This window comes from Hypanus sabinus, chromosome 15 (assembly GCF_030144855.1).
Source record: "Hypanus sabinus isolate sHypSab1 chromosome 15, sHypSab1.hap1, whole genome shotgun sequence".
NCBI classification, from domain to species: Eukaryota; Metazoa; Chordata; class Chondrichthyes; order Myliobatiformes; family Dasyatidae; genus Hypanus; species Hypanus sabinus.
In genome coordinates, this window is record NC_082720.1 from 51,218,472 (window position 1) to 51,246,357 (window position 27,886).

The following is a 27,886-nucleotide window of genomic DNA, read 5'->3' on the forward strand; positions in this document are numbered from 1 at the left end:
TTTCCGACACCACCGTCAGAGAGTCCAGTTCCACCCCCACAACATCACTGGCCTTTTGAATGAGTTTGTTGATTCTGTTGGTGTCTGCTACCCTCAGCCTGCTGCCCCAGCACACAACAGCAAACATGGTAGCACTAGCCACCATTCAGATGTATGGAACAAATAGAAACTTAAATTGTACTTTGACCTTTTTTAAAAGAGGATCTGAAATATAGAAGAGAGGATGTCATGCTACAGCTGAATTTTGTGTGCAGTTTTGTTCTCTGCATCTGAATGTTTTTTGCCATGCAGGGAGTAAAACAGAAGTTAACTAAACTGATTCCTGGGATGAAGGGATTAACATGTGCCAAGATATTGAGTTCATCAGGCCTATATTCATTTGCAGTTAAAAGATTGCAAGAGGATCTCATAGAAATCTGCAGAATTTTAGCAGGACCAGATAAACCAGATGTAATGACCATTCTCCCTATGATTGGGAAGACCAGAGTTTAAGGTCATAGTGTCAGGAACATGCTGAAATCAGGAGAAATATTTTCATCCAGATGGAATTATGAAGCCTGCTCATAAAACAGTGGAGGCCAAGTCACCAAACAAATTCAGCAGAGAAGTAGAGAAAAATGAATATGAAGAAAAAGCAGTGGATGATTGGCCATGATTGTGTTGATTTGTCCCAAATAGCATACTCCTATTTTCTGTATCACCATATTAATACTACATACTTTCCCAGAACAACAGCTATGTTTTATTTACTAGGAAAATGCTAATCAAAGTAGCATGTCTTGAGATTGTGGTTCCCAGTACTAGTGCTTTAGACTATTACTTCATAGTAGCCCAGTCCAAAATTGGTATGCCTCCAGTGCAGTGTCATTGCAATGTTCTTTTTATACACAGACTTTTTTCTGCTTCACTGTGTTCTAATAAAGACAAAACAAAATTAATTTGTAACATAATAACTAAAATGAAAGGTTATTTGCTAAACAAATTTACTGCTTCACTAATCTGAAATCCTTAATTCACTGAAAAGTTTTGAAAGTATGTTGTTCTCATCAGGGTAAATCGTATGCAAATCCTTTGGGATGCGTTTTGAGTTCAAAAATTGTATGGGGGAGAGGAGGATGTTTGTATCTCCCTCGGGCATAATTTAGATATATTTATGAAAGATTGTTGGCAAGGAGGCTGCATGGCATTTTAAATATCTCCCGTTCAGAGCAATCTAGTTTAACCTTGACAAGTGAAGGGCACATTTCCTTCAAATATCATTAATAATAATGATTTTGTTCCTGATGTTGTACTAGTAAATACCTTATTCAATTCTTTTATGTTTGAATGTTGGAACAATTGTAAGGAGTGATTGCTGGGTCTGCAGATTTGCACTACTGACAATGAAAGCATATTTGCAAGGGCAGTTGATCTGTGTGGCCATTACCTCAAACTCTGTCTATTGCAGTTTTCTTGTCCATTAAGTTGAACCTTGCTTAAGTATTTATTTTACATAGCATAATGTTGGACCCAACTGTGATGTTGCCTCTTATTTTCCAACTCTTTCTAGATCACCATATTAATATTACATAATTTGCCAGAACAACAGCTATGTTTTATTAATTGAACTAGGAAAATATGGATCAAGATAGCCAGTCATGGATACTTTCTACTAGTTTTGCCTCAATTTAACTACATGCATGGAAAACAAATAAAACTGTAAAATTTTCAATGTGAAATAAAAATCAGAAAGGCTGGAAGAACTCAGCTGATCAAGCAGCATCTGTCAAAATGTTTCTGCCCAGTGACTCTATATTGGAACCCTTCCGAGGAACAATCACTGACCTGAAACATTGGAGACATTGGCATCTGCAGTAACTGGAATCTGCAACAAAAAACAGAGCTGCTGGAGGAGCTTAGTGGGTCAGGCAACATCTGTAAAGGGAAAATGGATCATCAGTGTTTTGGGTTGAGCCCTGCATTGGGACCTGAAACATTGACTGATTTATCTTTTCATAATTTCTACTACTAGTTCTTCTTCTACTAGTTCTTCCAATAGTTTTGGCATTGACTACAATTATATTGCTTATTAGATTCTGTTCTTGCATTTTATTGTTCTCTTGTATATTTGTATGTTTTTATATACTGTATTTCTGCTCTAGACAAATTTGCCTCTATCTTAATGTGTGCAGTTTGCTTCTCTGTGATAAATACTAATGATTACTTACTTGATCTTTAACTGTATCCAACTGGATCCTTTCATTCTATTGCCAAGAAATTTATGCCTTTATTAAAACTAATATTGCTATTACTTGTTTCCTTCACCCAATTGTATTATGTTTTCATACCTTTCCAGATCATTGAGGCTGCAGTTTCAAAATTCAAAGTACATTTATTATCAATGTATGCTGTATACAATCCTTAAATTCATCTTCTCCACAGTCACGAAACAAAGAACCATGAAACCAACCTGTTCAATGAAAAGTATCAAACCTCAAACTCCCCTCCCCCACTCACAATAAAAATCACACTAACAGCAACAAAAAGAATGAGCAAAAACAGTGTATAAAACATGACATGAAAAGGCATGTTTCAGTTCAGTTTGAACATAGCTAAATTATAGTTACAAATTATCCATTAAGAAGAAGGTAATTCTTTGTGGTCCCCTTGAAAAACCAATTTAACAGCTTCCATGATGCATAATAATGTATTATATTTTCAAAATCATGAATGTGTATTTGCTGAGAAGGGAGGGGAATAGGAGAGGAGGAAGCAAAGTGCTTGCTTGTGCCTGTGTGTTCATTGTTTACTCTTTTTTTGTTTTCGGTTTATGTCTTTGTATATCACTTTAGAATATTTCCCTTCATTTCTAAATCAACAATTAGGATTTAGAATGGTCTACTGTGTTGATGCACTGTGCGAATCAGAATGTGGTAATGACTTAAAAATTGTAGTGAAGTAATTCTTGTTTGTATTTATAAATAAGATTTCGAAAAGTGTTTTTTTTCAAAAAGTACCAACGAATTGTTACACTGAACTTGAGTTAACCTTTTTTTGAGCGTGCAATGGAATTAATTCCATACTCTGGCTCTTGTAACCCCATTTTTTTCTACTTCGAGTCATAGAAAACTACAGCCAGAAACAGGCCCTTTGGCCCATCTAGTCTGTGCCAAACCATTTAAACTGCTTAGTCCCATCAACCTGGATCATAGCTTTCCATATCCCTCCCATTTGTTTTCCTATCCAAACTTCTCTTAAAAGTTGCAGTCAAAATTACATCCACCACTTGCACTGGCAGCTCATTTCATAGTCTCACCACCTCAGAGTGAAGAAATTTCCCCTCATGTTTCTCTTAAACCCATGACCTCTCGTTGTAGTCTCACACAACCTCAGTGGAAGAAGCCTGCTTCCATTTACCCTATCAATACCCCTTATCATTTTGTATACCTCTATCAAATCTCCCCTCAATCTAGGGAATTCTATTCTACGGAATGAAGTTCTAATTTATTTAATCTTTCCTTATAACTTGGGTCTTCCAGGCCTGGCAACATCCTTGTAAACTTACTCTGTACACTTTCAATCTTATTTACTTCTTTCATGTAGGTAGATGACCAAAACAGCACACAATACCCCAGATTAGGCCTCACCAATGTCTTATACAACTTCAACATAACAGCCAACTCCTGTACTCAGTACTTTGATCAATGAAGCCTTGTGTGCTAACAGTTTTCTTCAAGACCCTATCTGTGATAACACTTGCAATGAATTATGGACCTGCATTCCCAGATCCCATTGTTCTACCACACTCCTCAGTGCCCTACTGTAAAAGACCTACCCTGGTTGGTTCTTCCAAAGTGCAGCACCTAACACTTGTCTGCATTTAATTCTATCTGCCATTTTTTCAGCAGGTCCAAATACTGCTGCAAGCTTTAATAGTCTTCCTCGCTATCCACTACACCCCCAATCTTTGTGTCATCCACAAATTTGATGATCCAGTTAACTACATTATCGTCCAGATTGTTGTTATAGATGACAATCAATAACAGACCCTGCACCAATCCTTGTGTCACTCTACTAGTCACAAGCTTCTGGTCAGAGAGGAAACCTTCTTCTATTACTCTGACTTAACCCTCAAACCCACTGTCTAATCCAGTTTACTTCCTCATCTTGAATGCCGAGTGACTGAACCTTTTTGACCAACCTCCTATGCAGGACCTTGTAAAATGCCTTGCTGATGTCCATGTAGACAACATGCACAGGCTTGCCTTCATCAACTACCCTTGTAACTTCCTCAAAAAACTGTACAAGATACTACCTCCTATGCTCAAAACCCTACTGACTATCCCTAATTAGTACCTGTCTATCGAAATACTCACATATTCAGTCCCTTACAACACCTTCTCACTACTGACGTCAGGCATGCTGGCCCATATTTTCCTGGTTTATGTTTAGAGTCTTTCTTAAACAGTAGAACAACATTCTCTATCCTCCAATTCTCTGGTACACACCTATCACTAAGGATGATTTAATTTTCTCTTCTAGGGCCCCTGTAATTTGTGTACTTGCCTCCCACAGGGTCCAGAGAAAACCTTGTTAGTCCACCTGAATTTGCCTAAGACAGCAAACACCTCTTGCTCTGTAATCTTTATAGGGTCCATGAGCTCTGTGCTTGTTTGCCTCACTTCTATAGATTTTGTGTCTGTATTCCGAGTAAATACAGGTGCAAAAATCCATTTATGATCTCCCCCATTTCTTTTGGCTTCATGCATAGATTAGCAGTCTGATCTTCCAGGGGACCAATTTTGTCCCTTGCAATCTTTTTGCTCTCAACATATCTGTACAAGTCCTTAGAATTCTCCTTCACCTGGTCTGCTAATGCAACCTCATGTCTTCTTTTAGCCCTCCTGATTTCTTTCTTAAGCATTCTCTTCCATTTCTTATACTCCTCAAGAACATCATTTGTTCTCACCTGCCTATACCTGCTATGGACCTCCCTTTTCTTTCTTAACCAGGGCCTCAATATCTCTTGAAAACATAGATTCCCAATGCCTGTCATCTTTATCTTTTATTCTGACAGGCACATACAAGCTTTGTCCTCTCAAATTTTCACTTTTGAAGGCTTCCCACTTACCAAGCACACCTTTGCCAGAAAATAGCCTGTCCCAATCTACACTTACCAGGTCATTTCTGATGCTTTCAAAATTGGCCTTTTTCCAATTTGGAATCTCAACCCAAAGACCAGACCTGTCCTTTTCCATAATAAACTTAGAATTAATGGCATTATATTCATAGATGCAGAGTGTTCCCTTACACAAACTTCTGTCATCTGCTCCATCTTATTCCCTAATAGGAGATCAAGTATTTCACGCTTTCTCATTGGGACGTTGTACTGATTAACAAAACTTGCCTGATCACACTTGACATACTCTATCCCATCTAGTCCTTCTACAGTAAGAAATTCCAAATCAATATGTGGAAAGATAATTTCACCTGCTATCACAACCTTATGTTTCGTGCAACAGTCTGCAATCTTACAACAAATTTGTTCCTCTAAATCCTGCAGACTGTTGAGTGGTCTATAATATAGCTGCATTAATGTGGTCATACCTTGCTCAGTTCCACCCATAAAGCCTCACTAGATGAGTTCTCCAGTCTGTGCTGACTGAGCACTGCCTTGACATTTTCCCTGACTAGTGATGCCACTACTCCTCCTTTAATCCCTCCTATCCCATCTAAAGCAATGGAACCCCTGAATATTGAGCAGTACTAGCAAGCCTTCTCACTAGGATATTAGTCTCGCTTCAGTTTAGGTGCAAACCATCTTTTTTGTACAGGTCCCTGGAAGAGAGTCCAATAATTAAAAAATCTGAAGACCTCCAATCTACACCAACTCCTTAGCCATGTGTTAAACTGAATGATCTTCCCATTTCTGGCCTCACTAGCACATAGCTCCGATAGAAGTCCTGAGATCCTGTCCTTTAACAGCACCTAACTCACTGAATTCACTTTGCAGAACCTCGTCCCTCTTCTTATCTGTGTCGTTGGGACCTATATGGACCACTTCTGACTGCTCATCCTCTGACTTAAGAATACTGAGGATTTGATTGGAAATGTCCCAGACCCTGGCTGTTGGGAGGCTACACATTCAGGAGTCTTGTTCTTGTCCACAGTATCTCCTTTCTGTTCCCCTAAATAATGAAACCCACATCATCAAAGCTTGCCTTTTCTCCCCCACTTTTTGGGCGACAGAGTCAAAAGACCTGACCGCTGTGACTTTCCTCTGCTAGGCCATCCCCCAACAATATCCAAAGTGGTATACCCGTTGTTGAGGAAGATGGCCACAGGGGTACTCTACACTGACTGTTTAACCCCCCCTCACCCTCCTGACAGTCAGTTTCCTGTGTCCTGCATCTTGGGTCTAACTACCTCTGCATATGTCCTATTTATCACCCACTCAGCCTCCTGAATGATCCAGAGTTCATCTAGTTCAGCTCCGTCTCTTTAACACAGAGTGTCAGAAGCTGCATTTGGATGCACTTCTTGCAGGTGAGGTTGTGGTTTCCCTGCCTTCCCACATCCTGCAAGAGGAGCATTTATATATCCTGCCTGGAGTCCCTACTGCTCTAACTGTGCAATTATTAAGAAGGAAACAATAAATAAACTGAAAAAAATCTACCTACAATTTTTTTACCTTCTTTCACTCAAGCCTCTCTTTTGTTGAAGCCTTGAAGAGCTAAGGCCTCAAATTCCTACTCTAACACTATCCACTTCAACGATGGCTGCTCTTCTTGCCCCTGCCTTATTTTTATTTGCCCTTGCTAATGAATCCCGATCTCTGATTAGCCACTATTCAAATGCTGAAAGTCCCACGAAGCACTGCTTTTAATGCACACTCGCCGATCTGTGTGTGTGTGATCTCTCATACCCAGTCTCTGGCCAGTCCTTCAATATGGAATGTTGATTCCTTTCCGACAGTCAGGATTGATTCTGTTTCCATTGTTTTCAGGTGGCATTCAGGCACTTGTTGAATACATAACAGAATAACTACTTCTATACAAACCTTTTAATTCTTTGATCCAAGAATGACCCCAGTTTCCATTATATTGTTGTCTTAGTTCTAGTTAAATTATCTTTTCATCACCTTCTGTGAGGTGACCATTTTCTACTAAACTGCAGTTCCCAACTACAACAACAACTTTAGAGTTTAACATTTGATAACTTATTATTCATTTTAGTGGTAACATATTAGGCAGTTGTGAATGATACAGAACTGATGAAATCTCTCTTAAGCCTAAATGTATGTTCTACTCACATAATTTGTGCATGATACAATGTCAGTAAACAAGGAGGCTTAGGAGTTATTTTCCATCTTTAAGTCTGTCACATGATGGCACACAAGCCATGGTTTTAAACTAGGATATGAAACAGACTGAGTCGCATTGAAGACTGGTGCCAAGCAAGTCTGTGTCGTTGTCCCAACGACTCACCCAAAGAAATGGAGCCACTCTAGGTGACAAATAGGAAATTCCTCAAGTTATGTGGCTTCCATGCCACAGCTATTGAGCTTCATCTAGCAGACCGCAATTACAATGTACACATTTGGAGATGAGCCTCCAAGTTGTCCAAACCTATGAGGGAATGTGTCATACAATTAATGTCTGTAAATAATAACTCCTCTACAAGCTCTTGTATCAGCTCCTGTAAAAAAAAACAGCAATTGGACAAAAACATTATGAATAATATGGACTATTTTCTAATTAGCCTTTGATAGTCTGAGGAAAAAAGTATTTGAAAATCAGAACCTCAGCCTGATAATTCCTGTGGTCTTCTAGGCAGCAGTGATCCTTTACACCCGCATGCCTCTGCATTTGCACTGGATGTCCTAAAGAACCAAAATTAAATACCATTCTGCATAAAAGAAAGACTGACTATTGATTCATTGTTATACTATATAACAGTTTGTTTGCATGAGTATATTGTACAGTATTAATATGGGGCTGGCACTACATAATTTACTGCACCATTGTCCCAGAGACAGGATTTTCAATTGCTCAGTGGAGAAGTGATAAATTATTACTTCTCAACACAGGAACCCTGCAGGGCTGTAAATCCCCTCCTTTACTCCCTGTATACCCATGACTGTGTTGCCACCCGCAGCTCTAATCTGCTAATTCAGTGAATTTGCCAACAACACTACATTGATTAGCCTAATCTCAAACAATAACGAGGTGGCCTACAGGGAAGAAGTCCTCTCTCTGACACAATGGTGTCAAGAAAACAACCTCTCCCTCAATGTTGCAAAAACAAAAGAGCTGGTTGTGGATTACAGGAGGAATGGAGATGGGCTAACTCCTATTGACATCAATGGATCTGGGGTTAGATACATAGAAAATAGGTGCAGGACTAGGCCATTCGGCCTTTCAAGCCTGCACCGCCATTCAGTATGATCATGGCTGATCATCCAACTCAGAACCCTGTACCTGCTTTCTCTCCATACCCCCTGATCCCTTTAGCCACAAGGGCCATATCTAACTTCCTCTTAAATATAGCCAATGAACCGGCCTCAACTGTTTCCTGTGGCAGAGAATTCCAGGGTTGAGAGGGTAAGCAGCTTTAAGTTCTCGGCTTCCACATTACCAAGGACCTCAGGTAGTCTCTGCACACCAGCTGTGTGGTGCATAAAGGCACAACAGCGTCTCTTTCACCTCAGATGGTTGAGGAAGTTTGGTATGGGCCCCCAAATCCTAAGAACTTTCTAGAGGAGCACAATTGAGAGCATCCTGACTGGCTGCATCACTGCCTGGTATGGGAATTGTACTCTTAATCACAGGACGCTGCAGAGAGTGGTGCGGACAAACCAGCATACCTGTGGTTGTGAACTTCCCATGATTCAGGACATTTGCAAAGACAGGTGTGTAAAAAAAAAAGCCCAGAGGATCACTGGGGACCCGAGTCCCTCCAATCACAATCTATTCCAGCTGCTACCATCTGGGAAACGATACCGCAGCATAAAAGCCAGGACCAGCAGGCTCCGGGGCAGCTTCTTCCACCTGGCCATCAGACTGATTAACTCACGTTTATTTGAGTGTATTTCTATGTTACATTGACTGTTCTGTTTATTATAAATTACTATGATTGCACATTCAGACGGAGACAAAGATTTTTACTGCTCATGTATGTGAACGATGTAAGAAAGAATGTCAATTCAATTCATTCTCAGTTCAAAGCATTTTGGAATGGTCAATAGTGCCAATGTTGTTGGCAATGTCCACATCCCATGAGCGAGTAATAATTTTCTTCTATAACAGCCATTAAACAATGCCTTAGTGCTAAATATGGTCTGAAGTTTTGTTGAGCTGTGATCATCCATTTTGAAGTTGTTGTGGTTATGATGCAAGTATTGCTAACTATTGGCAAATGCAGAGGTGATTTACCAGGATGTCTGACATTAGAGTACTTTGGATCAGCTGGTTTTGTTTTGACGAGGATGAGGGAGGCTGAGGGGTGAACTGAGAGGAGATGCATAGATTATTAGATGGGCAAAACATTTCTCAACAGGTTTTAGGTTTAAGGTTGGTGAAATATGTTGTAAAGGGGCTTTGAGGGGTAGGTTTTGTTTATATAGAGTGGTTGACATTTGGAGCACATTGCTAGAGCAAGAAGTGAAATCAGATACAATTACAAATTTGAAGACAGATTTAGACATACACTTAAATAGGTCTTAATGCAGGCAAATTAGTTTGGTGTAGATGGGCAAGATGGTTGACAAGGATGTGTTGGGCTGAAGGGCTTCTTCTTTGATGTGTGACTCTTCAACTCTTCATTTTTGTATTGAACCAAGATTATTTGCTCTGTTGAAAAGCGTGCACCAAGAATCATTCTAATCCTAACATAGTAAAAGCCATTAATGCTGACTTAATAACTCCAAAGAATAGAAATCTTTAGTGACAGAAAGCTCTTGTAGCTCTTGACTATGTAGTCAGGCTTGTACCTAGCAACCAGAACAAAAATACACAGTGCACTACTTTGGAGAGTCGGCAAACTGAAGAAATCTGTGACCTTCACTGCATTCCGAAACAGTACTCTGGCAGCACAAGCATGCTTTCATGATAGATTTTGTAGAAGATTTTTATAGCATGTTTACAAAATATTACAGTCGAAAAAGATTAATGTAGAAGGATTTTCTTCATGTCTCTCAGTCTTCAAATTCTGTTGATCCATTAAATATTTTCAGCACAAGACCAATAAGGCCACAGACTAAGAATTTTGATTAACAAACGAGCTTCTTTTATGAACAGCTTAGTTCTTTTAATTATTTAACAGAACTCCAGGATTCTTTTCCTTTTATATTTATAGTAATTTTGTTACTAACTGAAACCAGATTGACTCTTTTGTGAAGTGATGACTAGAACATTTCCAAAGCTTGGTTTCATCGGTAATTTGCAGCTAATTTCTGAAGGAGTGTTCAATAGTTTAATAGAGAGGCTTCGTTAATAGTTCAGTGTCAGCTAAAAACTTTGAAAGAAAAAGACAATGTTACAGAGGAGATTAAATTGTTTATTTGATCTTTTAGCATGAGATTGAGAAAGAATATCTAGATGGTAAATAGTTTAGTCAGTGTGGGATCAAATATATAGGAACCGGGCCTCATAAGTTTGGAAGGGGTATGTATGAAGATTTGAGGTGTGCATTTGGAGTGTTAGAGCAATCTTGGAAGAAGCTTGACTTAATGGGTAAAGGGTAATTTCTTTCCCAGAGACAAAGGACATGTGTTCCTTGCACATGGTTTTTGACATGCTGATTGGTGGTCAAGGTGATATTTGGTAGATGGGTTTACAAAACAATTGAAAGCAGAGAAGTTATTTTGGGCTTTTTCTGTATTTCTCCTTAAATCTCTTTGTGTTTCCATCTTGTTAATTCTTTTTCCATTAAGTTCTTACATAACATCAGCCTTCTGTTTGTCTTCCTATGATTCTGTGCCTCTTTATTTTCAAAAGCATTACACTATTGCAAGTTGATATGAAAAGTATTTATCAGGAATTTGCATTTATAATGGAAACAATAGTGTCAGTATTCCAGCTAATTATAATATGCAACAGGATTGGAATCTCCACCCATAATTAAATATGGAATGTGGAAATTCTGCCTCTCCACAGATTACAGTTACAGTTTGTGCAGTTCCAATCAACACAGAATCATCTTTACATGATATGTATTTTGCTATTAAAAGCTGAGACCTCAAGATATAGGAGCAGAATTTGGCCATTTCGCCCATCAAGTCTGCTCCACCATTTCATTATGGCTGATCCATTTCCCTCTCAGCCCTAGTTTCCAACCTTGTCCCCATAACATCTTTGTGCCCCGACAAATCAAGAATCTTAGCAACTTCCACCTTAAGTATACCCTATGACGTGACCTCCACAGCTTCCTGTGACAACAAATTCCACAGATTTACCACTGTTTGGTTAAAGAAATGCCTCCTCATCTCAATTCTAAATGGACATCCCTCTGTTGTGAGGCAGTGCCCTCAGGTCCTAGACTCCCCCACCATTGGAAACATCCTTTCCACCTCCATTCTATTGAGGCCTTTCAACCATTATAGGTTTCATTGAGATTCCCCTCCCCCATTTATATGAATTCCACTGAGTACAGGTGCAGAGCCATCAACTGGTCCTCATGTGGTAATCCTTTTATTCCCAGAATCATTCTCGTGAACCTCCTCTGAACCTTCTCCAATATCTTTGATAAGAGGCCCAAAACTGCTCACAAAACTCCGGGAGTCCTTACCAATTCCTTATAAAGCATCAACATTAATCTTTGCTTTTATATTTTAGTCCTCTCAAAATGAATGCTAACATTGCTTTTGCCTTCCTCACTATCAACACAAACTGCAAATTAACCTTTAGAATATACAGCACAAGAACAGGCCCTTCAGCCAGCAATGTTGTCCAGAACCAGCTAAAAAGCAAATCAAAACACCCAAACACTAAGCCCTCCTGCCTACACAATGTCCATACCCTTCCATCTTCCTTATATCCACGTGCTTATCTAAACGTCTCTTAAAAGCCTCCAGTGTACTTGCTTCCACCAACATACCAGGCAGCACATTCCAGGCATCCACCTCTCTCTTGAGTAAAAAAATTACCCCTCACATCCCCTTTGAACTTATCCTTTTTTCTGCCCCTTTCCATTCTTGAAATTTGGAGTGACATTTGCAATACAGTATTCCAGTCCTCCACAACCATGTCAGAAACTATTGATTCTTGAAAGATCATTGCCTCCACAATCTCTTCAGCCACCTCCTTCAGAACCCTGGGGTGTAGACCATTTGGTCCAGGTGACTTGTCTACCTTCAGACGTTTCAGTTTCCAAAATACCTTCTCCCTAGTCATGACAACTTCATTCACTTCTGCTCCCTGACACTCTTGAATTTCTAGCATGTTGCTGGTATCTTCCACAGTGAAGACTGATGCAAAATACTTATTCAGATTGTCTGCCATTACCTTTCGCCCATTGCTACCTGTCCAGCATCATTTTCTAGCAGTCCGATATCTACTCTCACCTCTCACTTACTCTTCATATATCTGAAGAAAATTCAGTATAGTCTTTGATATTTTTGGCTAGCCTACTTTTGTGTTCCATCTTTTCCATATTTATAACTTTTTTAGTTCCGTTCTGTTGGTTTTTAAAAGCTTCTCACTTCCTACTAATTTTTGCTGTATTATATGCCCTCTCTTTGGCCTTTATGTTGGCTTTGACTTCCCTTGTCAGCCATGGTTGCATCATCCTGCCTTTAGAATACTACTTCCTCTTTGGGATGCATCTTTTCTACGCCTTCTGAATTGCTCTCAGAAATCCCAACCATTGCTGCTCTGTTAGTGTCTCCTTCCAATCAGCTTTCATCAGCTTCTCTCTCATGCATCTGTAATTACCTTTGTTCCACTGTAATACTGATACATCTGACTTCAGCTTCTCCCTCTCAAATTGCAAGCTGAATTCTAACATATTATGATCACTGACCCCTAGGGTTCCTTTACCTTAAGCTGTCTTATCAATTCCAGTTTTTTGCACAATATCTGCTCCAGAATAGCTGATCTAATGAGCTCCCCACGAGCTGCTCTAAAAAGACATCTTGCAGGCTTTGTACAAATTCCACCTATTGGGATCATGCATCAATCTGATTTTCCTAAACTACATGCATATTGAAATCCCCTATGACTATAGTAGCATTGCCCTTTTGACATGCCTTTTCTATCTCCTTTTGTAATTTCTAGCCCACATGTTTTGCTACTGTTTGGAGGCTTGTATATAATTCCTATCAGGGTCTTTTTACCCTTCACGAGGAAATCTGCAGATGCTGGAAATTCAAGCAAACACACACAAAATGCTGGTGGAACACAGCAGGCCAGGCAGCATCTATAGGAAGAAGCACTGTCGACGTTTTGGGCCGAGACTCATCGTCAGGACTAACTGAAAGAAAGGATAGAGATTTGAGTCTCTTTTCAAATCTCTTACTATCTTTTCTTTCAGTTAGTCCTGACGAAGGGTCTCGGCCCGAAACGTCAACGGTGTTTCTTTTCACCCTGGCAGTTTTTTAGCTCTACCCATGAAGATTCTACACCTTCTGATCCTATGTTACCTCTTTCTGGGGAATTTGATTTCATTTTTTTACCAGCAGAGCCTTGCCATCTCTGCCTACCTGCCTGTCCTTTCGATACAATGTGAATACTTGGATGTTAAGCTCCCAGCTATAACTTTCTTTTGAGCCACGACTCAGTGATGCCCACAATGTCATAACTGCCAATCTCTAACTGTGCTACAAGTTAATTTACCTTATTCCGTACACTGCATGCGTTCAAGTATAATACTTCATGTCCAGTATTCATCCTCCTTTTTCATTTGGTCCTCCCTTTACATTGCAACGCATCCAGTTGACTGCAATTTTGTCCCATCATCAGCCTGTCCTGGCTAGCAGTCTCACTGCACAGTGCCTCTGTTTGTAAAGCAACTGACCCCATCCTCAGCCCTATCAATCTTGTTCTCATTTCCCTGCCAAATTTGTTTAACCCCTCCAAAAAGCTCTAACAAACCTGCCCCGAAAGCTATTAGTCTCTCTCATGTTCAGGTGTAACTTGTACTTTTTGTACAGTTCATACCTTCCCCGGAAGAGATCTCAATGATCCAGAAATCCGAATCCCTGCTCCCTGTACCAATTCCTCATCAATACATTTATCTACCAAATGCTCCTATTCTTACCCTCACTCGAGCCTGGCAACGGCATCAATCCAGAGATTGCTACAATTGCGGTCCTGCTTTTCAGCTTTCTACCCAGTTCCCTAAAATCTCTCTTCAGGAGAGAGACTTTCCTACCTGTGTCATTGGTGTCAATATGTACCAAGATATCTGGCTGCTCACCTTCCCCTTTTAGAATCCTACTCGTGACATCCTTGACCCTGGCACCTGGGAGGCCACATATCGTCCGGGTACGTCTATCACGGCCTCAGAATCTTGTCTCTGTTCCTCTGACTCTCCTATCACTACTGCAGTCCTCTTCACCTCTCTTCTGTTCTGAGCCACAGTGCGAGACTCATTGCCAGCGATCTGGTCGCTGTGGCTCTGCCACTCCACCCGGTAAGTCTTTCCCCCTCAACAGTATCCAAAATGGTGTACTTATTATTGAGAGGAATGGCGATAGGGTCCTCTGCATATTTCCCTTATTTCTCCTGACAGTCACTCAGTGACTTGCCTCCTGTAATCTAGGGGTGACTACCTCCTACCTCTTATCTGTCACTTCTCCAGTCTCACATATGAGTTGACTGTCATCGAGCAGCAGCTCCTCCAATTCCTAAGCATTATTCTCTGAGGAATTGCGGCTCAGTGCACCTGGTGCAGATGTGGTTATCTGGAAGGCTGCTGATCTCCCCGAATTCCTACATCTTACACAAAGAATGTAAAACTGCCCCTGGAGTCTTTCTCACTGATCTAACTCTGCCCTAACAGATGAGGAATGTAGAATAAAGAAGAAGCCTTATCTCGCCTAAGCCTGATGAGTCAAAGTCAAAGCCAAAGCCTCCCCAGTCTTAACACTGGCCCAATCTTACAACGGTTGCTTCGCTTGCCCTTGCATCATTTTCCTTCACCCTTGCTAATGAATCCCATTCACTAATTGGCCACAGTTCAAACTCTGAAAACTGCTGCAAAGAGCTGCCTTTTTAATGTGAAGTTGCTGCTTCTCACACCCTCAAAGTGTATTGAAAATGCTAATATTTTCAAAGATGATATAACTGCCTCAAATCAGAAAGAAGAAATCCATGTTACAGTTGCAGTTAATTTTTTTGTGAACAACTTTCTTTTGAGGTCATTGAACATTATTCCCTTTGCTGCTGACCACAAAATTCCAGATCATTATTTGCAATCAACAACTTTTGTCAACAGCTAAAATTTGTGGGGTACAAAGGATAGTATTCAAAAGACCTGGATTTGAAATCATTGATAAATTTACTATAAATTTAAACTTCCATAGAAGTATCATTTTGACATTGCAACCAATGTCTTGAATATCCTTTACTGTGTAGTTTTATTGCCAACTTAATTTTCTAATAGGCCATCTAATATATGAGCATGTTATCTCTCTGAGAATCTAACAAACAGGGTGAATAAAGGAAAAAGAGTAGATATAGAGCATGTGAATTTCGAGAATTCTAATAATATAGTACTTCCTCTTCGATCTTTTTTTAAACCATTGAACGAAGCTTCTATACTTTTCTTGCCCTGCTATTCACTGAGTCATTGAATCGGAGAAGTGATGAAATTTGGCATGTTCTCAGCCTCTAGATTTCTTTGTGCAAATGTTGGGAGACTGCAGGAATATGGCAGTTCACCACAGATCTCTATGATAGTTTAATGATAGAAAATGTAATAATAAGTGGAGTGACAGTGTTTTAAATATATTTTTGGATATTCTTCCATGTTTGAATGTCAACCATTCGCAAACGTTCCACCTTTGACATTTTTGAACAGTTGGACTGGAGATATGATTTAACAGGGTCTGAAGATATTTTTGAGCATTGGTTTGCACTGTGTCTTGCCAATCAGGAGACGGTCTGGCAATTTGCCTCCAACTTTATGTGGGTAGTGGTGCTGTTGCTTCACAACTCAATTAAGCAGGCTAGATAGAATGTATGATGCATGTTGTGCACTATAACTTTATTAATATGATTGAAATTTTAAACTATGTCTACAAACAGTTTCTATTTCTGTCCTAATGATTTTGTATTCACTTTGTTTATTGCTGATTCAGTAAAGATGTGTTAATAGGGATTTCACAATCTGGAATGCTCTAATAGCTGGCAGTTTAGGTGGCAGCTGAGGCGATAGAGAAACAGCATCATGAGAGGATTGGAGCAATCCATTGGCAGCAGCACAAAATGGAGCTATTTGGCCTGCATCTTTTACCAACATTTTACCACCGTCTCACAAAAAATTAATATGCCCTAATTATGTAATCCTGATTTTTCTGTAGCCCCTTCTTAAAAATTGCTTCTATCTAGTTTGTCTACTGTAAGTGCGGTGAGCTGATGTGGATAGGAAGAGATTTGGTTTTATAAGTAATGTGATAACCAGATGTCCTTTGATAGTGCAGGAAGAAACTGCATTGCAGAATGCCTGCATCACGTATAACCTTGGTACTGTTGCACAGCACTAAGTGGACAGAAGTCATTATCAATATCGATGCATCTTCCTTCACCTTCATACTATAAATACATTACAACTGATGAGGTAAGCATTTAAAAATCTATCAAGTGACACTGCAGTGTTCACAAATGAAACCAGTCACAGGCAGGTTTTTACTGAAAAGGACAGGTCTTGTGGTTTTGCAATAATAGATGTTGATTAGTATCATCTTAAATATAACTGCACATGCATAGCTTTTAATGAATTTATTTTCAGTGCAAATTAGTGCAGTGCACTGCATGCATTTTGAGTTATATCTTATTGTTGTAATCTTTTGATTTATGTACGATATTGTGGGTGTACCATGGTCCAGAAGAATATGGTTTCATTTGGTTTTACATATATATGTACAGTCAGATGTCAATAAACTTGAACTTATTTATCAACTTTAAAATCTACCAGATAAGAAGATACAACAAAAACTCTTACATAGATTTGATGAAAAGTTCTGAATAATCCAGTGTTATAAATTGCAGCAAATTAATAGAATATGGTATTGTTTTCTTTTTATGGGATAGGATCAGAACGTTTTATTTTACACTATGCTCTTCAGTTGTTTTTTACTTTGATGGTTAAAGGCATTCCTGAATCAACTGTTCCCAGGTGACCTGAAAGTAATTTGCTTGGGGTTTGTTTTTATGTATAGCCTTTGTTTTTGTTACTCTCTAAAATAAATCTTGGTCTCTGCTTGCAACACAATTAAAACATGATGAAATTCTTGCAAGAATAAGCTCTTAACAATTTTCCAATATTTATTGTTATAGAAAACTCAAACTTTTATCATCTAGTTTGCTGCCCTTTTAACTGGTTTATTTTACTACCGGATGTAGCTTTAAAAAAAGTCAGTTGCATCAAGTATGCTCCAACTTCATCTAATCCTCCAGTCTGTGCTCTGTTGCCTTTTGCTTTCTGCTTATCTAGTTTCTTCTCCCCTTTATGAATATAAGAGTAGGGAGTTTAAGGCATGTTTGTGGGATATTGATTGGGCCAGAGCTGGAACGTTGTGTGTTCTTCTGGTTACCATTTTACACCAGAGATGGTACAGAGGAATGCACCAGATGTTGCCTGGGTGGGATCAGTTCAACTTTGGGAACAGATTAGATAAACTCTCTTTGCTTTACTTTGGAGTAGGGAAGGGTGAAGGGTGAACCTGCATGAGCTGTATTATGAGAGGCACAGACAGAGTACAAAGTGAGTTTTTTCCCCCTTTTGCAGATTTCTCTATAACCACAAGCCATAGGTTGAATATATACCTAAGGAGTAGGTACTCTGAGAACTAATTAGATGTGCACTTTGAACTGCCATGGTATGGAAGGCTATGGGCCTGGTGCTGTAAAATAGGATTTCTGTAGATAGATACCTGATGGCTGGCATGGACATACAGTACTATACCAAACAGCCCATTTGCTTGCTGTATGATTCTATGACTCTTTATCAATGGTATCCTCATTTCATCCTCAAATATTATTTGTGGTGAAACAATCTTATTAATGTAGAGATAATGTCAGACACAGTTTCCATCCTTGATCACTACCACACATTTGGGTGGGCATGCGAGATTAGCCAGCCGTTTTGTAGGACATACCCTGCGCATGAGGAGAGGAGCAATGGACCATGGAGTGGCATAGTGGTACAGCTACATTGAAGCTGCTCCAGTGGCTTGGGTTCAATCCTGGTGCTGTTAGTGTGTGAATGTGTGGATTTCCTCTGTGTGCTCCTTCCTGTGCAAGTAAAAATAATACTGAGAATGTGATGTCTTATAGATTGTCTTATGAATATGTTTACATACACATTCTGTTTTTATCGTTTTACAAATTTTGGAATTGCTCTCTTAATTCCTCCATCTGAATTACTAATGCAAGTTGTGTGGCATTGTAGAAAGTTGATCTGAATAATTACCTTCCACCTTCAACCTTTATTACTGTAAAGCAAAATAGTACACTTGCTAGACATCTAAAAAAAGAAGTGATGCAAATACTCAGACATCTGTGGAAAGTGAAATAGAGATGAAGGTCCAGCATTATCTATTTTTATTTCTAATAATTCTTTCTGTTCCATAACTAGTTGTTATCCTACTCCTTGTTCTGTCCAGAATCTGCTGGATTTGAGGGCCATGTGTCTGGTATGTTTGCCTACAAATTTCTCAGCCTCTGCAAAGGCACTTCATTCATGAGTTTATTTGAGCCACTAAGGTAAGGGCACTTATAAATTGATGTTAAATGACACTGTAGTTTCAGCCTCAAATAATACTTGTAGTGAGCAATAAAATTTCCATTCAAATGAACATGTCCAGAACAGTCAAAGTAGATTTGCTAGCTCAGTATGTTACCACTCTAGAAGTTAACTCCAAGAAGAGTCTAGAGGTGGAGCAGAGATTGGAATTTGCTGGTGGAGTGTGACCGGTAAGTTTGGGACTCCCAAAAGCTGCCTACACATACCCTGAAATATCTAGTAGTTCTTCATGGCACTTCATTGAGTTGCAGGCAAACTGCACTTTAATCTGAACTATCACCTACAGAGAGGATGTGTAAGTATGCTTCAAGTATATATTAAGAAAATGCACTTGCATGATGGCTGCATTTATAGCCATTTATAGCCAGTGTTTTATAGCCAACTAGATTATAATTGAAGTGATTTATAATCAATCAGGATGCTTTCATATTATGGGAAACAACATATTCCTGCTGTGCAAGCAAGATGCTATTGGTGCCCTTTTATTGGTGCTACAGTACTGTGTAAAAGTCTTATTCACATATATATGGCTAGGATGCCTAAGACTTTTGCACAGTGCCATAGTAATTTTATGTATTGCACTATAGTGCCGTCTGAAAAAAAAAGTACGGAATTTCATGACATATATGAATGAGGATAAACCTGATTCTGATATGGGGTTCTAATGGGGACTGAGAGGGGGAAGGGGGCAGGGTGAGTTGAATTGTGGTTGGGGAATGGAAAATACTAGAAGCTGGAGAAGCGTGTCAGGCTGCATCTATGGAGGGGAATAAACAGTTGATGTTTTGGACTGAGACCATTCATCAGAACATTCCTCTCCATTTATTCCCATTCATAGATGGTGCCTGACTTAAAGGGTTCCTAGAGCATTTTGTGCACATTGCTTAAGATGCAGCCTGACATGTTTCTCCAGCCTCTAGTGTTTCCATTCCCTTCCCCTTTACCCAACCACAATTCCACTCACCCTGCCCCTCCCCCCCTCAGTCCTCAATAGAGCCCCATATCAGAATCAGAAAAATGTCAGCGATGCAGAATATAGTGTTACATTTACAGAAAAAATACAGTGCAGGCAGTCAAAGTAAAAGGCCACGATGAGAAAGGTTGTGAGGTCAAGAGTTTATCTTTTAGCATATGAGCGGTATATTCAAGAGTCTGGTAACAGCAGGTTAGCTGTTGTCCTCAAGTCTAGTGGTATGCTCTCAAGCCATTATATCTTCTGCCTGACAAGGAGAAGAGAAGAAAGAATGGCTGTAGTGGGAAGGGTCCTTTATTATGTTGGCTGCTTTCTGAGAAGTGTAAATAGTGAGGAGGCTAGTTTGAGTGGAGAAAAAATGAGGTACGAACGCAAGCTAGCCAGGAATATAAAGGAAGATAGCAAAAGCTTTTTTAGGTATGTGAAGAGAAAGAAGATAGTTAAGAACAATGTTGGGCCCTTGAAGAATGGATTGGGTGAAATTGTTATGGGAAACAGAGAAATGGGAGAAGAATTTAATGAGTACTTTAGATCTGTTTTCACTAAGGAAGATACAAGCAATCTCCCGGATGTATGGATGGGCCAAGGACATAGGGTAACAGAGGAAATGAAACAGATTGACATTAGGAAGGAAACGGTGGTGAGTAGACTGATGGGACAGAAGGCTAACAAATCCCCAGGTCCAGATGCTCTGCACCCTAGGGTACTAACGGAGGTGGCCCTGGAAATTGCGGATGCATTGGTAATCATTTTCCAATGTTCCTTAGATTCAGGATCAGTTCCTGAGGATTGGAGAATGGCTAATGTTATCCGACTTTTTAAGAAAGGAGGGAGGGAGAAAACAGAACTATTGACCTGTCAGCCTGTCATTGGTGGTGGGAAAGATGCTAGAGTCCATTATTAAGGATAAAATAGTGGCATATCTAGATAGCAGTGATAGGATTGGGCCGAGCCAGCATGGATTTACCAAGGGTAAATCATGCTTGACTAATCTGTTGGAGTTTTTCGAGGATGTAACCAGGAAGTTAGACGGGGGAGATCCAGTGGATGTAGTGTACCTCAATTTTCAGAAGGCATTTGATAAGGTCCCACATAGAAGATTGGTGGGTAAAATCAAAGCTCAGGGCATCGGGGGGAAGGCATTGACATGGATAGAAAACTGGTTGGCAGATAGAAAGCAAAGGGTAGCAGTGAATGGGTGTTTCTTGGAATGGCAGGTGGTGACTAGTGGGGTGCCACAGGGCTCGGTATTGGGACCACAGCTGTTTACCATTTACGTTAACGATTTGGATGAAGGCATAGAAAATAACATCAGCAAATTTGCTGATGATACTAAGCTGGGTGGCAGTGTGACATGTGATGAGGATGTTAGGAGAATTCAGGGTGACTTGGATAGGCTGGATGAGTGGGCAGTTACTTGGCAGATGACATTTAATGTGAATAATTGTGAGGTTATCCACTTTGGGAGTAAGAACAGGAAGGCAGATTATTATCTGAACGGTGTAGAGTTAGGTAAGGGAGAAATACAAAGAGATCTAGGAGTCCTTGTTCATCAGTCACTGAAGGTGAATGAGCAAGTGCAGCAGTCAGTGAAGAAGGCTAATGGAATGTTGGCCTTTATTAAAAAGGGAATTGAGTACAAGAGCAAGGAAATCCTCTTGCATTTATACAGAGCCCTGGTGAGACCACACCTGGAGTATTGTGTACAGTTTTGGTCTCCAGGGTTAAGGAAGGACATCCTGGCTGTAGAGGAAGTGCAGCGTAGATTCACAAGGTTAATTCCTGGGATGTCTGGACTGTCTTACGCAGAGAGGTTAGAGAGACTGGGCTTGTACACACTGGAATTAAGGAGATTGAGAGGGGATCTGATTGCAACATACAAGATTATTAAGGGATTGGACAAGATAGAGGCAGGAAATATGTTCCAGATGCTGGGAGAGTCCAGTACCAGAGGACATGGTTTGAGAATAAGGGGTTGGTCATTTAGGACAGAGTTAAGGAAAAACTTCTTCTCCCAGAGAGTTGTGGGTGTCTGGAATGCACTGCCTCGGAAGGTAGTAGAGGCCAATTCTCTGGCTGCTTTCAAGAAGGAGCTAGATAGGTATCTTATGGATAGGGGAATCAAGGGATATGGGGACAAGGCAGGAACCGGGTATTGATAGGAATTGATCAGCCATGATCTCAGAATGGCGGTGCAGGCTTGAAGGGCCGAATGGTCTACTTCAGCACCTATTGTCTGTTGTCTGTTGAGTGATGGACTGGGCTGTGTTCACAACTTTCTGCAATTTCTTGCAGTCTTGGGGAGAGCATTTGCCATATCAAACTATAATGCATCTGGTTAGGATACTGGTGCATCTATAAATAAATGATATGAATCATTGGGGAAGTGCTGTATTTCCTTAGCATTCTGAAGAAGTGGAGGCATTTGTGAGCTTTCTTAGCCAAAGTGTCCATGTGATTGGAACAGGACAAATTGTTGGTGATATTTACATGAAGGGATTTGAAACTCTTAACCATCTCCATCTCAGTACAGTTAAATCGGATAAGACCATATACTCTGCTGCTTTGTTTTGTTGACATTGAGGGAAAGTTGTTGTCTTGCAACAGGCCACAATACTCTTCAGCTCCTTTCTGTACTCCATCTCATCATTGTTTGAGATCCTGCCCTCTATAGAATTTGGCCACACAGTTTTATATATAGGGAATATAGTAAGGGACTGAGGATGCAGCCTTGCAGGACACCGGTGTTGAGAATAATCATGGAGGAGGTGTTGTTACCTGTCTGTATTGGTTGTAATCTGTTGGTCAGGCAATCAAAGATCCATTTGCAGAGGTGGATGCAGATCCCTGGTTCTTGGAGTTTGGAGAGGAGTTTGTGTGAAATAATGGCGTTGAAGGTGGAGCTAGAGTCAAAGAAAATGATAGGAGTTTGACCAAGTATTATCCAGAAGTCCCAAAATAAGTGCAGGGCCGGAGAGATGACTTCTGCCATGGATCGCTTTTGGTGATCAGAGAATTGCAGTAGGATGAGGTTATGTGGGAGGCTGGAGTTGATATGTGCCATGACCAAACTCTCAACACAATATGATAATGGATGTCAGAGCAACTTGATAGTCATTAAGGCAGTTTATTTTTCTTTGGCACATATTGGAGTAAGGAAAAGCATGCTATGTTGGTACCAGAAGTGTGGCAACACTTGTAAGCTGCCCTAGAACCATCATCGGACTGTGTTGGTCACTGATGCAAAATGATGCATTTCACTGTATGTTTCAATGTTTGGATGTACATGTGACAAATAAAGCTAATCTCTAAAGAAAAGATATCTGCAAATACTCCTGCCATCTGTTTTGCATGGAGTCAGAAGACCCACTGGTGACTCCATCTGGGACAGCTGCTTTGCACTCTTTTCATTCTCAGGAATGCTAATTTGACACCTGTAATGATGACCATGGGTACAAATGCATCAGAGGTTGTTGGCACAGATGCTTTTATTTCACTGACCTTCTGTTTGAATTGATGATAGAATGCACTGAATTCATCGGGGAATATGTGTTGTTGCCATGACACTGGCCTACTGCTTTGTATCCTTTGAATAGTATGCCAGCCTTGCTTAAACTGATGACTAGTGTAGGAACGCTAGCTTAGCCTATAATCATCTCTTGCCATTCCTGAGCTGCCAGTGATAGCAATGGAGCAGGACACCAACAATTCTTAAGAGATATCAGGACAGGAGTTTGAACGAACAGTGCATAGAGAGATATGGAATTTTTGCTGGCAGGTGGAATGAGTATAGATAGATATGATAGGCATGGTGGGGTTAAGTGCCTGTTTCTTTGCAGAATGCCTGTCACTCTGTGTGAGCCTAAATTGTTGTGCACATGTTTATGGAGTGAGAATAGAACACACAATCTTTTGACTCATGAAGAGTACTTGAAACCGAGCCATCTCTGAAGTACCTGGAGCTGCCAAGCCCCTGGTACTTCAGCCATTTATACCTTGAATACTTTTATTAGCAGGATTGTTTGGGCTTGAAGTCTTTATTTACATTTCTTTTGGTTTGGTCAGATTTTTAAGTCATGATCCAAAATTTGTAGAAATGGAGTCTCATATGGTTTGTCCACAACTCTTCAGAATCAGAATTAAGTTTATTATCACCGGCATGTGACGTGAAATTCATTAACTTAGCAGCAGCAGTTCAATGCAATACATAATATAGAAGAAGCAGAAAAATTAATAATAGTATAATAAATCAATTACAGTAGATAAAAATTGAATAGATAAAAAATGTGCAAAAAACAGAAGTAGTGTATATTTAAAAAAGTGAGGTAGAGTCCAAGGGTTCTATGTCCATTTAGGAATCGGATGGCAGAGGGGAAGAAGATGTTCCTGAATTGCTGAGTGTGTGCCTTCAGGCTTCTGTACCTCCTACTTGATGGTAACAGTGAGAAAAGGGCATGCCCTGGGTGCTGGAGATCCTTAATAATGGATGCTGCCTTTCTGAGACACTGCTCTCTGAAGATGCCCTGGGTACTTTGTAGGCTAGTATCCAAGATGGAGTTGACTAGATTTACAACCCTCTGTATCTTCTTTCGGTCCTTCGCAGTAGCACCCCCTGCCATACCAGGCAGTGATGCAGCCTGTCAGAATGGTCTCCATGGTACATCTATAGAAGTTTTTGAGTGCATTTGTTGACATACCAAATCTCTTCAAAGTCCTAATGAAGTATAGCCGCTGTCTTGTCTTTTTTATAACTGCGTTGATATGTTGGGACCAGGTTAGATCCTCAGAGGTTGTGACACTCAGAAACTTTAAACTTCTCACTCTCTCCAGTTGTGATTCCTCTGTGAGGATTGGTACGTGTTCCTTTGTTTTACCCTTCTTGAAGTCTGCAATTAGCTCTTTCATCTTACTGACATTGAATGCCAGGTTGTTGCTGCAGCACCACTCCACTAGTTGGCATATCTCACTCCTGTATGCCCTCTTGTCAGCACCTGAGATTCTACCAACAATGGTTGTATCGTCAGCAAATTTGTAGATGGTATTTGAGCTATGCTTAGCCACACAGTCATGTGTATATAGATAGTAGAGCAGTGGGCTAAGCACACACCCCTGAGGTTCACTGGTGTTGATCCCTTTTTCAGCTCTAATAAATCCTGAAAGCATAAACTGAAGTTGCTGTCAGAGATCAATGGACTAACAATCTGTAAGCACAGGAAGGAAAGAACTATTTTTGGATTAATTAGTTTAGGTGCTGAAGAGTTTTACAGAACTGTACATATTCGAGAGTGCATGAGGGATTGAAGGAAAAAAGGATTAGCTGGAACGTTTTTAAAGAATCTATAACGACAAGTTTCTGCTAACTTGAAGGCAACATGTTTTGAGGCTGAAGACAGAGTGATAGTTTTGCGCTGATTTTTAAAAGAGTCCTTGTCCTTTTGTGGTTAATTATCATCCAAGTCATTCAGAGTCAGTAAGATTTTCTTTGTGGTATATGGGATTAGAATACAGTTGTATAGTCTTTTGTTTAATTGCTTGTAAGCTCAGGAGTTGATTCAAGAGGAGCTGAGACATAATGTCTTCTGAACCGATTCAGCAAATCATTCACATAAAAGTACATCTTGAGGTTGTCAATAAATAGAGTTTGGCAACTGTTCCCTGAAATCCTTAGTGTTGAAGCCAAATTCTGGAGTCCACATGGGAGCTATTTTGCAGAATTTTATGAAAATACTTAAAACTTCATCTCCACTAGATTAACTCTGTTTCTTATTTGGGAGCTAATTACAGTACTTAGTGAACATCATATACCTTCTATTCTGGTAATTTGCATTTATTGCTGCCAAGAAGAGTGAATGAATTTGATGTTATGTAAGAGAGACTAGCACAGATGTGCACTGATGGTATTGCATATTCTTGCCAGCATTTCTGACCCCCAGGCATCCTCTGGCCAGTTAAGTAGTTTGAAATGGATTCTTTCTTGCATTGTAGGAAACGTGGCAGTCATGCTCACAGCAAAGAATAGCTAGCAGAACTGTAATGATCAGAGTATGTGTTTTTTCATAAATATTTATAAAGGGGTAACTCTGTACTTTTCAGAATATTGTTTCGGAAATATTCTCCTCAGAGAACACTACCTGCCCCTCTTCCTATTTTTGTATTGTCAGCATACTTCTGGTGTCATTGTGATGCAAAATCAATTCATCTATCGTTTCTTTGTTCTCCATTACTACCTCTCCAATGTCACTTTCCAGTGGTCCAATGAGCACTCTTACCTTTCTTTTACTGTTTATATATCTGAAAAATCTTTCAGATTTAATATTATTGGTTAGCTTCTCTTCATATTTCATCTTTTCTCAGCAATTACTTTTAAGTTGTCTTTGACTTCCCTTGTCAGCCATGGTTGCCTTATCCTCCTTTTAGAATTCTTTTTTGGGATGAACCTCTTTGCATGTTCTTCATACATCAGTGTTATCACCACGTGGACATCTCATCCCCAACTGGATCTTACCCCCCCCACTCCAAATTCCTCTGCAGGTCTGATGAGATGTTCCAATCCCAGACACCAAACAGACAACACAGCCTTTGGGACTCTCAATCCTTGTGACAGAGATTATATTGTAGCTTTACTCAAATTGACAACAGTAGAGCTGACGGTGGGAAAGCCAGCAATAGAAAGTTGTAGGTGTGAACAACTGACACGTGCAAATTTCTGGCAAATCTGTTCCTAGAAAGATTGAGGGTTGGAATGGGTGTCAAATCAAGCAATCAGAAGGTGATGGCTCTGGATTGTAAACTGAACTATTTATCAAGGTAGCAGATATACTGGATGGACCAGAGGTGCAGTCCGGCTTCTCCAGATTAACATGTAGTTGTGTAAATAAAAAAAAACCGGCGAGATCCAAATCTTTGACTGTTAGGTGTATCAAACCCTGGACACTCGAAATCACTGCCAATGGAGTGTTATTTGAATATAATTACAGATTTGACTCACTGAATGGTTATTTGCATGCCCATCATGATTAACTAGAAATAAATGAAACAACAGTCCATTGAGGGTGGGTTATAAATTTGCCTATTTTTAATCACTCTTTTAAAATTACCTTGTAGTGTTGCAAAGGATCTTGAATGGAGATGAAAAAAAACTCTTCCCAAATGAAGGAAATAATAAGTGACAACACACACAAAATGCTGGTGGAACACAGCAGACCAGGCAGATTCTATAAGGAGAAGCACTGTCGACGTTGACAGTGCTTCTCCTTATGGATGCTGCCCGGCCTGCTGTGTTCCACCAGCATTTTGTGTGTGTTGTTTGAATTTCCAGCATCTGCAGATTTCCTCGTGTTTGCGAAATAATAAGTGAATCCACTTCAACCTAGATTTCATTCCAGATGTCTGTATTAATGAGAATTAAGTACAAATTTTAAAAAAATAATTTCATTCATATGACACCAAAGCACAATAAATATCTAAGCATTTCACATTGACAATAATTAGGATGACTAATCACTTTGCTCTGTGGGTCATGATAATTCAAAGAGAAAAATTAATTAACTCAAATTCTTCTTTGGATTTTTTAAAATATTGTGTTCTATTTTCTGAACTTAGATCTGTCTGTCGCAAAGAGGAAGTTTGCAGAATCGTTAAATGAATTTAAGTTTCAGTGCATTGGAGATGCAGAGACGGATGATGAGATCTGTATAGGTGAGTTTTACTTGTACTGTACCTGCTTAATGGAAAACTTCACGAAGTACCAAAGGGATAATTTGGTGCAGGGTCATCATATAAAGTGAACTCATGGCAAATTGGTGGTGCATTTTAAACTGGCCTTAATTTCCAATACCTTCAGTGTTTGCAATAGTTGACTAACTGGGGCCAATTGGTGCATAAATGGTGCATGATATAAGATGGATATAGCCTATTATGGTAAGATTTGAAGGATATTTGCTGAGGGAAGGTGAACTGCAGAATCAT

The 27,886-nt window shown here is 39.8% G+C and overlaps 1 protein-coding gene across 1 annotated transcript in view; it reads left to right on the forward strand.

Moving 5' to 3' along the window:
• The window catches only part of LOC132405519 (rho GTPase-activating protein 26-like), a 177,321-nt gene that overhangs the window by 15,540 nt on the left and 133,895 nt on the right, over nt 1–27,886 (forward strand). Inside the window, exon 2 of the mRNA XM_059990394.1 lies at nt 27,521–27,616. Within this exon, the coding sequence (XP_059846377.1) occupies nt 27,521–27,616 (96 nt within the window). The remainder of the gene's footprint in view (nt 1–27,520; nt 27,617–27,886) is intronic.